Here is a 17056-nt window from a genome sequence, read left to right as displayed (position 1 = left end):
AGTAGTCCAGTACTGAAGTAATAAATGCATGAACTAGCATTTCTGCATCATGTGAGGAGAGCATGTTCCTAATCTTTGAAATGTTCCTGAACTGGAGAAAGGCGGTCCTAGAAAAATTATTTACATGAGCTTTGAATGAGAGACTTGGATCCGTAATAACTCCAAGATCTTTAACTTTTAGAGAAAATGTGATTGGGAGACCAGTGACGTTCATTAAGTAATTAGAGAGTGAGGACCTAACTGTCTTGGGGCCTAATAGATGCACCTGTGTTATGTCAGGATTAAGTGAGAGAAAGTTCCTCAACATCCAGTGTCTGATGTCCTTTATGCATTCGCCAATAATACTAAGATGATATATGTGCTCTGGTTGGCTGAGACACATATCTGAGCATCATTAGAATAGCAGTGGAAACTAGCACATCGTTTACATATAATGTCACCTATAGGTAGCATATATAAAGAAAAAAGCAAAGGCCCTAATACAGATCCTTGTGGGACACCATAGCTAACCTTGTTGTATGCTGAGAAGTCTCCATTTACATTAACAACCTGGCAGCGACCAGCTAGGTAAGATTTAAACCAGCAAAAGGCTGTTCCGCTAATCCCAACAACATTTTCAAATATATCTAGTAAAATGTTATGATCTATAGTGTCAAATGCTGCACTCAGATCAAGCAATATAAACAAAGAGACATAACCCTGGTCAGAAGCCAACAACAGGTCATTAACTACTTTTAATAGTGCTGTTTCTGTACTGTGATGAGGCCTAATAGATTTTTTGACAAATGGTCTGATTACTGCCGATCTTGCATCTTGGAATTACACTGTAATGACCCAGAAATGGATGGCCTTCCAGCTGTTTCTGAGCTGTATTCTTTCAGGGATAAGTGGATGACCATGTTGACTAGACAGGAAACCAAAGCTTCCACAGAGTGCCTTGTTGAGCTCTCAAAATGAGCAACACCTTTAGTTGCTTCCTGTAGGTGGGGTTGAGCAGACCTCAAGCATAATTCATAACCTGGCTCATTCAAAGCAGAGAGAGAGATGGAGAGAGTATGAGGATGCTGACAGGTGAAGTAGAGGAGGTGACTTGGAGGTGCGTGGGGAAAGGAGCAAATATTGATAGTGAAGATCACATAATGTCATTACTACAGTCTCATCTTAATGCACAGACTCCCGTTAGGCTTCACATATGTGTCAAGATTCTTTCTTGTCACTAGTTTAGTGATATTTCTTTCCTGTCCACTCTGGTTCATTCAAAGTAAAAAGAGAGAGGGAGAGAGTATGAGGATAGTGACAGGACAGGGAGAGCAGGTGATATAGAGCAGAGTGAGAAAAGGAGCAAATATTGATGGTTAAGACCAAGTAATGACATCAGCACAGTCTCATCTAATGTTAATTTAAGATACTTAAATGTAAGACACTCCGCTAATATTAGATATTAACAACAACAATAATACATTAAAAAATATAAGGAGATTAGAATATAGGACCAGAGGGGAGGAGGAGAGGGTCTGGAGAGGAGAGGAGTCGAGAGGTTAAAATAAGAGGAGAGCAGAGCAGATGTCCCTCATGCCCAAACAATTGTACTTGTACGTGAATCAAAACATAATTTTCCTAAACGTTGGTCACAATAGTTGGGCTTGTCTTCATATAACAAAACATAGATTTCTGGTTATATGAGTATCGTTATACTTTGTTAGTTCCTTAATAATAATAATAATAATAATAATAATAATAATAATAATTTTATCTCATTATCTATATTGTTAGAATCTATAAATTCCTTAATAATAAGAATAATAAGAATAATAAGAATAATAATAATAATCTCATGAGTTAGTGAATTTCCTGCTCCCTGGGTAGATTTAGTCCACTCCAATGTTCAGTTCACAATAAAATAATCAAAAATTACACTTCTTTATTCTACTACAGATTTTACTAATCCAGATCTTCAGGATGACCTAAATCATATTATCAGATAAATTGGATTATAACTAAACTATGCACATAACCACAAAAGAACTGATCTTCAGATTGTTAACCGTCTATATGAACTGAGATCGTATGGTGTTGTTGAAGTTAGAATATGAAGGTTACACAAAACACCTGACTTGCAAAATCATGTGCAACTAAATTACAAATATGTAAACGAGGAGCATAATTACAAACAGGTGTGACGCTTTGGGGGCGTGGCCACATGAACGAACATATATACATATATATATACACACACACACACACACACACACACACACACACACACACACACACACACGGGGAAACATTTGGGTGGAGGGGCCGTACCGTCACAGCTCAACTGACTCTTTTTACACCTTACACAATCTGAAACTGCCACCCACACAAACTTCATAACTTCACAAACTTTTTAAGACTACAAAAAAAGCAATTAAACCTCAGTGACCATCTTTTCTGCTTTCATTTATTTTTACTTTATAATTTATTAAAGTGGATTTTTTTATTAGTTAATTATAGTTCGTTATATTGGTTTTGTTATATTAAGGGGATTGACTTTCAACAATTGAATTATCAAAAGTGTAGCAAAAGTATTGGGAGGTAGTTACCATCATTTCTGAATGAAGACCATCAAATATCACATCTCTCATGATGAATCAAACTAGACTGAACAAAAAAATACTCCAGGCTTGTTCAAGCTGATCTCTTGTTAATCCTATCTATAGCATAGGGTTAACAAACACTGGTCATAATGTCAGTGTGTTTCATTGTAGTTTGAAACAGGCTTGTACTGGTAGACTGATTATCATTAAACTTGAATTATAAGTGTGCTTTGATTCAATTTTTTCTGATAGGAAAAATTCTTTTCACCCATGCATCACTGGATATGCTGATAGGAAATAAAGCTTACACCAAGAACAAACCACAGTTTTTTTTACTTTGTTTTATTCTACCATTACTCCTGAAAGAATACATCATATTTCTAATCAAGCATCATATTTCTAATGAAGGAGTTAAGATAATCTGACTCCTGAACAATTCTAGGCCTCCCAATTCTAGACCATGAACTATAAATCATAGTTTAAATTATGTTGTATTGTTTTCAATCTTTCTGTCCACAAAAGCTGCACTGTGTGTGACTGGGGATAACATAACAAAATTAAAGCTAAAAAAACAAACAAACTGATATTTGAACAGTTTATATGGTTCATAACAGATTTTGAATAAGAAATGCAAAATACATCTGAATCGTTGATTTTGAAGTTGAACTACTTAAATCTGCCTTCACTGTGACTCTTCTTTGGGCACATCAGTCCATGGTATGTAAGATACTTTTCATTCTCCATGTAAAAACCGTAGATTATAACGCGAGGGTTCCCAGAGAATCAGTGCTCAGTCTACTATGGGCAATGCCATGGCTGGTGTTAAAATAGGTAAGTTAAGTAGTATTTTTGCTGTCACGATCAGTCCCTTCCATGTTCCGTGTTTTCCATGTCTTGTGTTTTTGTTCCGTTCCATAGTTTCGTTTTGTCCTCACAGTGATTGCATACACCTGTCCCTCGTTTCTAGTTCATGTATTTAAACCCTGCTGTGTGCCTTGGTCGTTGCTATTCATTGTTTGGAGGTTTGACTGTTTGTTTCATGGTTTGAATTAATGTTAGAATCTTTGAGGGTTGTTTCTTTGTGCTCCGTGTATTTGTGTTTCCTATCCCTGAGTTTTCCCCTGTCTTAGTTATAGCCTGCTTCCCTAGTTTGCCTTCGTGTTTTTTTTTGTTATGTATCCCAGTACTCTCCGTGTCGGCTCTATGACCCTGGACTGCCTTAATGACCCTGATTTTGGATTTGCCCCTATTAAATCTCGCTCATCTCAGCACATGCGTCCGCCTCCTTACCGCTCACCGTTACATTTGCATACTCAGATTATTATTGACCATCCAGAAATACGGAACACTTATTTGCAAACACTTTCGGTGGTCTGAATATAAAATGAGTATATATATACGCGTGTCATGTGACAAATGCTCCTAGCAAAAATTAATCAAATAATTATTTGCCGGATTTAGGATATTTAACCACTAAAAACTCCTCATTCTGAACTTTAAACGAGTGAAAATACCCGAGGCTGTCATCAGAAGAACAAATGTTGTGTATGTAAATTCCGTGATAAAAAAATACAGTTCGCCGCTTGGCATGATGACGGGATACAGAGGAAAGGCGTTTTGTCGAGGTAGCGCCTTACCCCGGTTTATTCACTCGGGAATGCCTGGTCCAGTGACTTGTGAAACACCAGAACTCCTGCCACTATATCAATCACACTGTATCTTAGTAACGTAGAATTTTCCCTTCACTTCCAATAGATTGCCAAAAATTCTGCTATTATGTAGGTCTATATATAGTTTGTTTTTAACCGAAAAATAGGTACTTTAATCAAATCATGTCGTCCTAAAATCACACAGGAAAACTTGCGCAAAGGATATTGTAGGTACCACGCTTGTCCAGCAAGTGGCAGCACCATCAAAAATGCATAGAGCAAGCTTGCCTCAGAGAGTGTGTATAATAGCAGGCGGAATTCAGGTTTTAAAATACCTTGAGCAACAACAAAACTGCACCGTTTTCTTAAGGGACATGAAACATTGTTGAAACACTGTTAATGTACCCATGTTTGTTAAAGCCATCTTTGTTTAGAGCTTCTTAAAATTTACACACATTGAAAATTATTTTTCCTCTTTGCATGCGATCTCTTTTTACTATCAAACATATGTATCATCATGTCGCTTCCCTAGGCTCAGACACACTGACTTTCTATTGTTTAGTTAGTAAAACCGGCGCCATTATCTTTTGTTCTTTGATCACGTTAGAACGAGCCAGCTGAGCTCATTAACATACAGCCAGTTTGTTTTGCGCTCTCTCTCTCTCTCTCTCTCTCTCTCTCTCTCTAGCTCGTTTCACTGTAAATATGCTGTGGTTTGTGGTTTAGAATAGTTGTGTTTAATAAATGTATTATGTATTCTCAACAAGATGTCTGTCTTGATATTCAGATTGCGGTTGTGGCCAATATCATCAAAGAAATCACTGTTATTTAAATCCTTCAGGGATGAAATCATGAATACTAAGTGAAGTGAAAGCAGATTTTTATTAGTTAGCTTTTATCAGCTTTCATTCACAGTAAGTCATGAGTAAGGAAAGGTGGCGATGACATTCAACAGTAAATAAAAAAAACCATCAAGACTAATAAAGTAGTGGAACAGTGTGTGTGTGTGTGTGTGTGTGTGTGTGTGTGTGTGTGTTTGTGTGTGTGTGTGGTGGGATTAATAAAAGAAATGCATAACTAAAAAGAAATGAGAGGGGAATAAATGAATGAAGAGAAGAAGGAAGCAAGACCTGGAGAGCAGAGAAGAGGAGAGACCTAGAGAGGAGAGTAAAGCTGAGTAATGGAGAGAAGAGATGACTGGAGAGCAGGAGAGAGGAAAGACAAGATATGATTGGAAAGGAGATTAGAATATAAGACCAGAGGGGAGGAGGAGAGGGTCTGGAGAGGAGAGGAGTCGAGAGGTTAAAATAAGAGGAGAGCAGAGCAGATGTCCCTCATGCCCAAACAATTGTACTTGTACTTAAAGAAAAACATAATTTTCCTAAACCTTGGTCACAATAGTTGGGCTTGTCTATAACAAAACATAGATTTCTGGTTATGAGTATTGTTATACTTTGTTATTTCCTTAATAATAATAATAAAACAATAATAATAATAAAATAATAATAATAATAATAATAATGTAATCTCATTATTTTCTATATTATAATTTATAAGTTACCTAATAATAATAATAATAAGAAGAAGAAGTAGAAGAAGAAGAAGAATATAACCTCATGAGTTAGTGAATTTCCTGCTCCCTGTGTAGATTTGGTCAGTTCAATTCACAATAAAATAATGAGAAATTACACTTTTTTATTCTACTACAGATTTTACTAATCCAGATCTTCATGATGACCTTAATCATATTATCAGATAAACTGGATTATAACTAAACTATGCACATAACCACAACAGAACTGATCTTCAGTTTGTTAACCCTCTATGTGAATTGAAATCATATGGTGGTGTTGAAGTTAGAATATGAAGGTTACACAAAACACATGACTTGCAAAATCATGTGCAACTAAATTACAAAAATGTGTTTCAGTATGCAGAACTTTTGTAATAAACTGACAGCGGGTTATGCTCAACTGACTCTTTTTACACATTACACAATCTGAAACTGCCACCCTCTCAAACCTCATAACTTCACAAACCTTTTAAGACTAGAAAAAAGGAAATTAAAACAGTGTCCATCTTTTCTGCTTTCATTTATTTTAACTTCTTATTTTATTAAAGTGGACTTTTTATTAGTTAATTATAGTTTGTTATATTGGTTTCATTATATGGGAATTTAATTTCAACAATTGAATTAGCAAAATTGTAGCAAATGTACTGGGATGTACTAAGGCCCTCTTGAAACAATTTTGTGACTATGATTAGTTTTGAATGAAGACCATCAAGTATCACATCTCTCATGACGAATCAAACTAGACTGAAGAAAAAATACTCCAGGCTTGTTCAACCTGATCTTTTATTAATCCTATCTATAGAATAGGGTTAACAAACATAATGTCAGTGGGTTTCATTGTAGTTTGAAACAGGCTTATAATGGTAGTCCGAAGATGATTAAAGTTTTAAGCTTTGATTCATTTTTTTCCTGATAGGAAAAATTCTTTTCACCCATGCATCATTGGATATGCTGATAGGAAATAAGGCTTACACCAAGAACAAACTACAATTTTTTTTTACTTTGTTTTATTCTACCATTACTCCTGAAAGAATACATCATATTTCTAATCAAGCATCATATTTCTAATGAATGAGTTACGATAATCTGACTCCTGAACAATTCTAGTCCAAACTGAATAAAGTCCTGCAAAAAGCTTAATTATTTACTATGCTGGCCTGAAGCTAATGAAGAGTGAGGAGAAAAATTACAATGAAAGGAAAATAACAAAAGTTTTACCTTGGACTAGATTTATGATAAATTTTCAATTAATTAAGGGGAATTTCATTTTTCTTCCTCATCCCAAGAGAATCTAATTCCAGATCCCTTCATTTCTTCATTAATGGTTGCAATGAATTTGGCCTCCAACTCTGGGCTGAAGTGATTCTTCCAGTCTCCAGCAATTCCTTGGTAAGATCAAAAAACAAGAATGAGAAATTCCACTTCTTAGAATCTGCTCCACTTTTACAAAAACATCCAGAGGATTCAACTTACAAAGCATTGACACAAATACCAGAAAAACCAGCTTTGGATTATTTTTTCTTCTGCCTACCTTTTCTGAGGAAAGATGATTTGTTGCTGTCCATGATCTCTTGGGGTACCAGTGAATAGTTGGACATCTTGTTATGTTTCATGTTTTTGAATTGACAGTGTTCGGTCACACGGTCCAGAGCATCTTCACTAAGCTTCCGACCAAGAAAGCATAAAATGCGTTTTATTCCCCCACGCAGATCCTGAGAAAGAAATAAGATGCTTTTGAAACTAGTTCATTGGTTTATTATACCACTGCATTTCAAAACAAAGAGGTTTTGTTCAAGGTTTTCTTAATGCTTTCACCTGCTGTATTCACTCAGGATAACAGGAATGACATATCAACTTACTAGTATATTACAGAGAGTACCACCCTGTGAGCAACTGCACAGAAGTGGTTTGGCTTTTGTACTGGTAATATAATAAGAGTGGAAAAGCAACCAGAACTTTTAGATTACTTTCTCCCCTCGTAATCTGCTATACATTGGGGTTGTATAGCAGTCAATAAACTTAAAGAATAAGTTATGAGAGTTTTTAAAGTGGGTCCATTACATTCACTAATATTCAACCTCAAATTGAAGCCATGGTATTTCATCTTTCTAAAACAACTAAGCAGACAATCTAGGTAATTAATTACTCACTGCAAAAAATGTAATACCAACAACTGAAGAGTCCCGGGAAAATCAGTTATTCTGTATGGCTTATGTGAACATGCCAATTAACTACACATTATGCAGGCCACTATCACTGAATCAACATGCATTGAATTGCCTAAGTGGGTGCATATTACCTGAACAAGCTCCTCATAAGTGATATAGAGAATTCTATCTCCTAAATCTGGGTTTTTCCAGCTCTTCATATGATCAGTCCATTTCCCAAAAAGCACTGTACAAATAAAATCACACCACCAGAGCTCTCCATTAAAGACCAATGCCATATATCTTAAAAACACATCTATTTGAGTCTCTCTTACCCTGCCCTGTTTGAAACTTGTTAATAAATTCTTCAAATGTTCCTGGGTCATCCAGAAAACTGGCCATCCGGTGGAAATGAAAAGAGGAAACCACGACATCTTTAGGGTTTCTGGCAATATAAACAACCTGAGCATGAGAGTAAAGACACCCATTTACTGTTAATGCAGAAAATCTTCTTTACATCTTTGTGATTAATTTTGAGTACCTAAAAATCTTTCATAGCACTACCAGGGCCTGTACTCACTATATTTTACCTTAGCCTTAGAAGAGAAGAAGGTGGAAGGCATCAGATGATAAGGCATATGGGAGACTATGGCCCGTGGAGAACTCAGCTTGTCCATGACCACAGCAGCACGTGTCTCTTCAAGCCAAGGAACCCGGTCCCAGTTTGGGATGGTCTGCACTGGAGTAAGATCTCCTCCATTGAGGAGCAAGGGAATAATCTCTTGCATCCATGTTGTACCTGAAAAGAAATGTCCATATAAATACAAAGAAGTTCCAGGTGAGTAACCACAGTGCAATCTAGTAAGAGATGTAAAAAAAATGTAGTAAAGTACAAGAGCTTTCCAGAGAAACAGGACATTTCAGACAGAGGTCCTTCATCAACTGTACAAGAAAAATTCTGAATTTGTAGGAGGAACCAGTTTATATTTCAAAAGGCAGATTTAAACATTTTTTAAAAATCTTTTTTTTGGACCATACTCTCTAAATCCTAGAGATGGGTGTGGTTGAAAATCCCAGCAGATCAGCAATTTAGATGTTTTAAAAATTAAACATTTAGATGTTTATCAGCTGTAGATGCTTATTTAATCTGTCCGCGGATCACTACATTTCTCAATAAAAGCTCAGACCATGCTGTATAGGTTTTTACTCTACATTATCATACATGATCATACAGTGGATGATCACTCCTCCGTCTAATGCGTTTTATTCCTTTTTCACGTAATGCAAAAAACCTTCACATGTGCGACATTGTAAGTTATTTTCACTGGAAAATGAAACTTTCCTAATACTTCCAACCATGTGACTAGAGCTCTGACCCCTGATGAGCGATTTTTTAAATATATAGCAGTGTCAATAAACATATTTAACTGGTGAAGAACAAAATAATGACTCACCAGACTTGGGGTATGAAACTATAAATACGTCGTCGTCTTGAACTACGAACTTCTCAAAATAGTTAAGACTGTTTTCAGAATGAGCGAGTTTAGGTAGGAAAAGTCCATGGTACACCAAATAGAGGTCGTTGCTTTCCATAACCACAAGAAACTCATCAATGGACGTCACTGCTCCTGGAGTAACTGCACAGAAGTGGGTTGGGTTCTATACTGTTAATATCCCTAGGAAGGGGCGTGAAGGCACCGGAAGGCACCGGAAAACAACAGCGAGAGCCATGTGTAGTTATTTATTCATCCCTTTTACATTAATCTCCTCATACTTTAGATGGTACGCAGGAAGAGGCATCTTGTTCCTTAAGTAATTACTTTTTGACATGTATCCATTGCCTAGCCTGTTTAATTTTTATCTTGAAAGTTTATTCTTTCCTGATATGCTCGACCCGATTAAGACTTGTCTGGGTTTTCTTGATACGACTGACCGCGCGCACCGATACTCGATGATTACTAAAAGAAGTTCTGAAACCTTGTCAGGGATGTTCAATCGTCAACAGTGCGGTGACGTGAAATTAATCTTCTTTTGTATCTAAAGGCATATCTTGGAATTTTGTTTTTTTTTAAACCTGCTGGTAATGCTAAAGGTTTTAGAAAGGAGAAAACTATTCTTAAAACACTGAATTTAATGTTATGGTGAGGAATATGCTATTAAGAAAATACACTGTCACCGAAGAACGCTACATGTAGTTGTGATATACCTATCTTCAGCTATAATCTCGTGTTGTGCTATCGACCAAACAAGAAGTCTTGTTTCGCATACATGTTTGACCCGAAAGTCTTTCACTGCACCTTTCCTCCAGCAACCCCTTTTTTTGTAAAGGGGAAAATACAAATTCTGAGATTACATTATTAACTTTGAGACTACATTATTTCCAACATGGGAGCGATAACTTCATATCAGATAGTATAATATGAAATTTAAAATGAGGCAGGTTGTTGCAGACCAGGAGATCCAGTGCCTGTTCCCATGTTCCCAGCTGGTTCATACTCACCATGTGATACATAATGCCATTACTACAGTCTCATATTAATGTACAGACTCCAGTTAGCCTTCATATATGTATTGAGATTCTTTCTTGTCACTAGTTGTGATGATAATCCTTTCTTGTCCACTCTGGTTCATTCAGAGTAAAGAGAGAGAGAGAGAGAGAGAGAGAGAGAGAGAGAGAGAGAGAGAGAGAGAGAGAGAGAGAGAGGGGGGGGGGGTATTGATAGGACAGGGAGAGCAAATATTGATGGTTAAGCCCTAGTAATGATATCACAAGTCCCATTCTAATGTTAATTTAAGATATTCCTCTAATATAGGTGATAATAATAACAGATTAAAAATAAACATGAACCATAAAGAAAAGCCAACATTTTAAATTAAAAAAAACATTGAGACTAATAAAGTAGTGCCCCGGTATGTGTGTGTGTGTGTGTATGGGGTGGTGGGGTGGTGGTGGTGGTGTTAATTAATAAAACAAATAAATACATGGATAGCAGAGACGATTCTAGTATCACACAGCTAATGACACTTCCCAGTGCCTGCCAACGGAAGTCTATGATGTACCATGACAACCTGTGTGCCAACAGGTCCATCTATGTCCCAGTGTCATTCCTGGTGGCATGCTGGCACTACCACACCAGGGATGTTTAACCTCAGTTTAAGTGAACATGGAAGGCATCTATGAGTGGATAAAGCAAGCCAAGCCATGCATCTGGTGGAAAGCCTTCAGCTACCACTATGTGCAGTGGACAAGTGACATGCTAGGGTTGGGGTTGGAGAACTCCCACCCAACTCAGCATGCCTGTGGGTGTTGATGGCTATATGGAATTCCAGAAAGGGATGCACCTAAAAAATTTAGACTTCGAAGAGTACACAATTGCTTGCGTGGTGTCTTTTAAAGAAAAATCAAATTCGCAACAGTCAACAAGTCCTGTCAGTCAGTAATTGTGTGTTCTTGGCCCAACTCCTGCAGACCAAACCTTGCTATTGGAAAGGTGCTTCATTATAAAGCACACAGGCTTATACTGAACTGAGAATCCCCTCTGCCCTGTATGTATTAAAACAATCCGTTTTTCCTCATTGATATTGACATCCCATTCTTTTACATCCCATTCACTTTGTGTTCACAAAGAAGTGATAATTTTTCAAATTACAGCTGTAATCTTGCCACATCAGTACCCCATACCCAGAAGCTGTGATTAAAAAGTATTAACCAAAAGCAATGCTTGATTTTATACAACGCTTCTTCAAGATACGCAAGTGGATGATAGGGCGTGCTGCATTGCGAACATAAACTGTATATACTGTATAGTCTATGGTTACAAATGTGCTACAACCATGTGGTGTTTCTTTAATAATAGTAATAAAACATCCTAATAATGATCCATGATTCATGGGGCACATTTTGTGTAAGAAAACATATATGAACAAAAAACACCAAGCATATTTTTAAATGTGAAATTTTAAGGGTCCTCTATATTTTAGTCAGGCACCAAAAGTAAGAATGCCTAACGAAGGACCCAAATCACAGAAAACTTTTATCGTTATACTTTATAACTTTATAACCCTTAATAATAATAATAATAATAATAATAATTTCATCTCATGAGTTAGTGAATTCTGTTATATGTGTATATATTTGTTATTATTAATTATACTGATGTACAACTGTAGCAATCATTGGCACTTTCTGGTCACTGTCAAACTGCATATCATTGCCTTGTACTAGTACTGTATGCTATTACAATAAAGTGCCAGCATAATACCACAATACAGATCAAGGTTTTGTTGCTGCTTTCACCCACTCTATTTACTCAAGGGAACATGGCACCTAATCTCTTACCCATAAAACCCAGAGTGCACAAAAGTGGATAGGCTATTGTACTGGTGAGAAAATGACTAATTTTTTCTTTTTAATTTATGTATTATTTATTGCTGAGCACTTTTCCAATATGTTCTCTCCTCATAATTTAGATAGGGAAGGTAGAGCAGAAGATAAATTATTCTTTAACTAAAGACATGGTTTTTGGAGTGTATTCCTTGCTTTGCTTGTTTCACTGCTGCATTCCAAGATGTATTCATTCCTGAGGGGCCGGATGTGCTTGGCTATTCTTTATATGAAATGTGCAAGGTATCAAACCTTTCAATTCAAACCATAATGTTAATAAAAAGGTAAGTTTACCCAAAATCTCATCTGATATGTTTGGTAAACTAAATTATATTCTGCTGAATCTATACACTATTTTCTCGAAACATATATTTGAAGAAAATAAGACTAAAATCAAAAAGATATGTATTTGGAAAAACTGGATACTCAATAAAAGATTTTCTCAAAATGCTCGTAGACAAATAAGATTATACTTTACAAATGACTTTAATTCTAAGCACTTTACCCAAAACTAATATTGTCCTATATCCTTTTTTTCTACACTACATGTTGTTATTTATTTATTCATTTTCTTTTTGAGTAGGATACGTATGTATGTGCATCCTATACGCATGTGTAGCCTATATATAAACATATACATCTGAAGATTCCAGTACATAACTGCAGAAGCACTTTTACAATCATTGACTGCAACCAAAAAAAACATAAAACTAGCATTTTTAGATTTTTTGTGAAAGAAAAAGTCTGTAGAAAATAATTTAAGTCCCTGTCAGTCAAGCTGTGCGTATACAGTTTGTGTAATGTTTTGCCATTGACTCAATGGAAATGGGAGTTTTATTTTAATTAGCTTCAAGAAATTATGGAAATAATTATTGTAAAAACTGTTCAATATGCATAGATCTCAAATGTGAAATAAGTTAAATTCTCCTTTCAAAGAGAAACTCAGGAACACAGATCAGTGTTAGAAGCTGAGTTAACTTACAAGTGCAATAACAGGATTCATCCACTACAGGTCAGATCCCAGTCTCCCCTTAATCATCAAAAATGACTAAAGGATAATCAATAATCCAGAATGCTTAAATCACAAATTACTGTGAAATATTAGTTCACCCTAGAATTTTTATATAAAAATCCCCACTAAGAACAGATATTCCTGTACAATTTAATTGTTGGTGAAAAATAATCATAAACATAGACATCACTAACAGTTAAGCTGACCCCTTCAACAGATAAAACATCCCAAATGGAGCTGAACACGTGGTGACACAGGAAAAGCCTCAGCTACTATGAACCAGTGTGATGAAGAGGAAGAGAGAACAAAGGGAGATGGCACCAGTGAGTACAGCCTTCAACAACAGAGCCATCCAGCTCCCCAGGAGAAAAACATGAACAAACAGCCTAGAGGGAGAGGAAATATATGTAGGTTTATAGTGGGTTGAATTATGTTTATGAAATACTACATAAATCATTGACCTAAAAACACAAATTGGAAATTATTCAAACATTGAAAATGCTAAAGTCCCCCCCAGAACAAGTGCAGACTAATAAAACAATTTGCAATTCATGCAAAGCGGAATCATATTTTTAAAGCACTACATTTTAAGAAATGTTAGATTTTTTTCTTATAACAAGATGAACCAAAGTGTCCAATGCACCCAACAAGGGGGAGAAAAAAAAACAACAAAAAAAAACTTGCTACAACAGGAGAAAGTCTGAATCAGATTGTGGGCCCTGAGGTGAAGATATGAGCTGAGATACTTACTCCATTAAAAATGCCTTGTATACACAGAGCCCCAGCAGCACAGTTACAGGCAGACGGAAGCTTTTTGGAAGGTCATATCTTGTAAACATCCATACCACTGCAGCCATGGAAATGTAGTGAATCTGCACCAGCAAATATGCATCAAAAATTATGATTAAGGTATCACGGCTGGCTGTTACTGTCTGTTGTTCAGCAAGCTCTGCTAGCTTAGGTAATGGTCAGCATATCTTGCCCTGGTATGATTATATTCCAACATTAACAGTTATACTCACAAGGCACCCAAAGTAAAATAATAAGCAAGCAACAAATGGCCACCCTACATGTAAAGTTAAATTTCAACAGCCAAGAATATACCAACTCATATTACTTATACTATAAAGAGTAAAGAGGAACTAGTAACAAACAGAATATGAACTAAAAACAAACAAACAAACAGAAAAACCCACACAACATGCTATTAAACTGGTTGGCTGATTATTCAATCCAATTCAAACCCAACCCACTAACTGCTTACTAAAAACAGACAATGATATAGAGCATTTTCATGCATTCTTACCAAACTGATGTTGGAATCAAAGCTCATTTGAATGTATTTCCAATCAAATTCAATCCCTCGAGCCCCCACCCATAGGGGAATGCATCTGTTAAACATTATTAATGATAACACTAACATTAATGTTAACACTAATATTATTAGTGTTTTACTACAAAGGAACATTTGTTTAACATATCAATCAGTTTGGATTATGATCATTTGCTTAATGTTTCTCCATAATTAGAAACTGAGAAATGTCTATGATTAAACTCTATACACACACACACACACACACACACACACACACACACACACACATTATAAACACAATATGTTTAAATTTAACCTTTGACCATTTAGTAATTTTAGAGAAACATCCAGTACACAAATAAGTGAAAGGATCAGCAGTAACAGAAATATTCATCAGTCCTATTTGAGTGGAAATGGATTACTCGCTATGAAAAATGTTGAGAGAAAAATAATATGGATAAAACCCCCCAGTACTGCTGTGGTTGCTGAGGTGTGAGTAGTACCTTGACATAACCAGTTCCGCTGTGGCCCAGCCCATGGCTGCTACCATTATTTTGTATTCTCCCTTTCCAGCATTTCTGGACATGACGAGGTGAAGGCCCAGCAGATCCGCCATATCTACTGTGGCCTTCATGAATTCCTGGATTCCAGTGCACAACATATTATGACGAGAAATACCATAAGACCTCATTAATACTGGTACATCAAATTAAATGTTAAATAGTATGATTTTTTAAAAGTAAACAACAAATTTACTTAGATTTAATTAATAAAAAATGCCCAAAAGGAACAGACAGCAGCAAAATGGCTTGCTTGAATTGAGGTCGAGCTCTTGCCACCCATTTGTATTAGGGTGGCAAACAATCAGATCAACTTAATGCCTGAAGAGTTCCTAAGTCAAAACGCATGGAAATATATTTCTTCAGTCTATTTACCCCAACAAAGTCATATACACCTGCGCCTCCTTCCCATGTAGGGAAAAATGTGGCAAGGAACAGCATCTGGAAGTGACAAAACAATAATGTTGATCACACAGGCATGGGTCTTAAGACTGTCATGCAATTTCCTACTATAGAAATGATAACATTGATAGTATCTAAAAATCACTACTCACTTTACAGAGCTGTACAAAGAGGTAGGTGGCTCCTGCTTGAACACATCTCCAGAATGCACTGTATTCAGATCTGAAACAGTGACAAGGAACACTATACATCAAACATTATGTACACAACCCATTCTCCAGAACACTCTCAACAGGCAAATATGGACGACGTGCCATTTGTGAAATCAGTTAAATTATTTCAAGGATGTTTGAGACATGTTAAAAATTAGACGTCTTTTTACAACTGTAGTCCATTAACTTCCAGGAATAAATTGGGCACCTGAAACTATGACATGCAGGTAAGCATTTTGGAGCTTTTTTAAATGTAACTTTAACAATGAAAAGTGACCAAAACTGATATCTGGAATGATGCTGGAGTGAAATCACCAATGCATCACGTTGCAAAGGCCACTTTGGCATAAGGAAATAGCATAAGAGGATTACATTCAAGATCCTCTGCAATACAGCAGTTGACAACAGTCCCAACCTAATAGCACAGCTTTATGTATAACTGATGGGCTTGCTATTTTACGCAAAACACAAACAAAACAAACAATTTTTCATTCTATCAGATTCATAATTATGCCAGTAGCAAGTTTCCATAGAGGTAAAGTCATATGAAACACTTACAGTCCACTGCATTTGTATGTGATGAAGTATGGGAAATATGCCAAAGCAAAACAATTCCCAAAATGAAAAAGCGTCATGTCTTAAAACGATCGGAAAACGAGGAAACACACTCTTGTGCCTGTCAGCAGAAAGAGAAAGCACAGTAAGACGAAATACTTTCGTACTTGTCAACAGACAGCAAAAACCAAAAACCTATAGTACTTAATTATTTACCGAAAATTCTTCCTACTACGTCAACAATTCTATATTAAGATACACTGCAAATTAAGAATCAAGTGAAAGACGCAACGACGCCTAGGCTGGTCAAAACCATGCATACAAGCGTAAGAGGCTAGCTAGCTAGTTAAATAGCTACAAGTTAGCTAACACTACATGTGTAACAGCTATCTGCTTGCCCAAAATGTAGCTGACGGTGACGTTATATTTCACGGGATAATTCAACAACTATTTAACACATGTATTTTCCACTTGCTGATCAATGCTTGACCTAATAATTTGGCTACTTTACCTATCAAGATTGGGGTTGCTAAATGGGAAGGTTTTTTTCAGTATACGAGAGCCGTGTTCCACATTGAAAAGGTTCCGATCTTCTCCAACACATCACAAAATCGCGTTCCGGTGTTTTAGGAGAGAAAGTTCGAAGCATATGACCTGAACGTGTCATT

General features: G+C 36.3%; 2 protein-coding genes across 4 annotated transcripts; both read right to left on the bottom strand.

Annotated features, from left to right (window-relative positions):
* Positions 1 to 6567: 6567 nt before the first annotated feature.
* Positions 6568 to 10562, bottom strand: LOC113567890 (sulfotransferase 2B1-like). 2 transcript variants are annotated; one of them, XM_026996031.3, is made up of 6 exons: positions 10449 to 10562; positions 8539 to 8747; positions 8284 to 8410; positions 8101 to 8195; positions 7333 to 7513; positions 6568 to 7186 (listed from the first exon to the last, which is right to left on the bottom strand). In XM_026996031.3, exons 2-6 carry the CDS (start codon positions 8734 to 8736, stop codon positions 7065 to 7067), a joined length of 723 nt encoding a protein of 240 aa, XP_026851832.2. In that variant the 5' UTR covers positions 8737 to 8747; positions 10449 to 10562; the 3' UTR covers positions 6568 to 7064. The 2 variants fall into 2 exon arrangements, with proteins under 2 accessions (XP_026851832.2, XP_026851831.2); XM_026996030.3 differs by lacking the exon at positions 10449 to 10562 and adding an exon at positions 9403 to 9599.
* A 2586-nt stretch (positions 10563 to 13148) lies between these two features.
* tmem147 (transmembrane protein 147) lies at positions 13149 to 17056 on the bottom strand. 2 transcript variants are annotated; one of them, XM_026996023.3, is made up of 8 exons: positions 16900 to 17056; positions 16392 to 16509; positions 15774 to 15843; positions 15595 to 15660; positions 15163 to 15299; positions 14651 to 14735; positions 14095 to 14216; positions 13149 to 13730 (listed from the first exon to the last, which is right to left on the bottom strand). In XM_026996023.3, the coding sequence occupies exons 2-8, from the start codon at positions 16466 to 16468 to the stop codon at positions 13610 to 13612; spliced, it is 678 nt and encodes a 225-aa protein (XP_026851824.1). In that variant the 5' UTR covers positions 16469 to 16509; positions 16900 to 17056; the 3' UTR covers positions 13149 to 13609. The 2 variants fall into 2 exon arrangements, with proteins under 2 accessions (XP_026851824.1, XP_026851825.1); XM_026996024.3 differs by lacking the exon at positions 16900 to 17056 and adding an exon at positions 16605 to 16808.

Source organism: Electrophorus electricus, chromosome 1 (assembly GCF_041902795.1).
Source record: "Electrophorus electricus isolate QZ-2024a chromosome 1, ASM4190279v1, whole genome shotgun sequence".
Classification (NCBI taxonomy): domain Eukaryota; kingdom Metazoa; phylum Chordata; class Actinopteri; order Gymnotiformes; family Gymnotidae; genus Electrophorus; species Electrophorus electricus.
The sequence above is the reverse complement of the archived record's forward strand: the minus strand, read 5'-3'. Positions and strand labels throughout refer to the sequence as shown.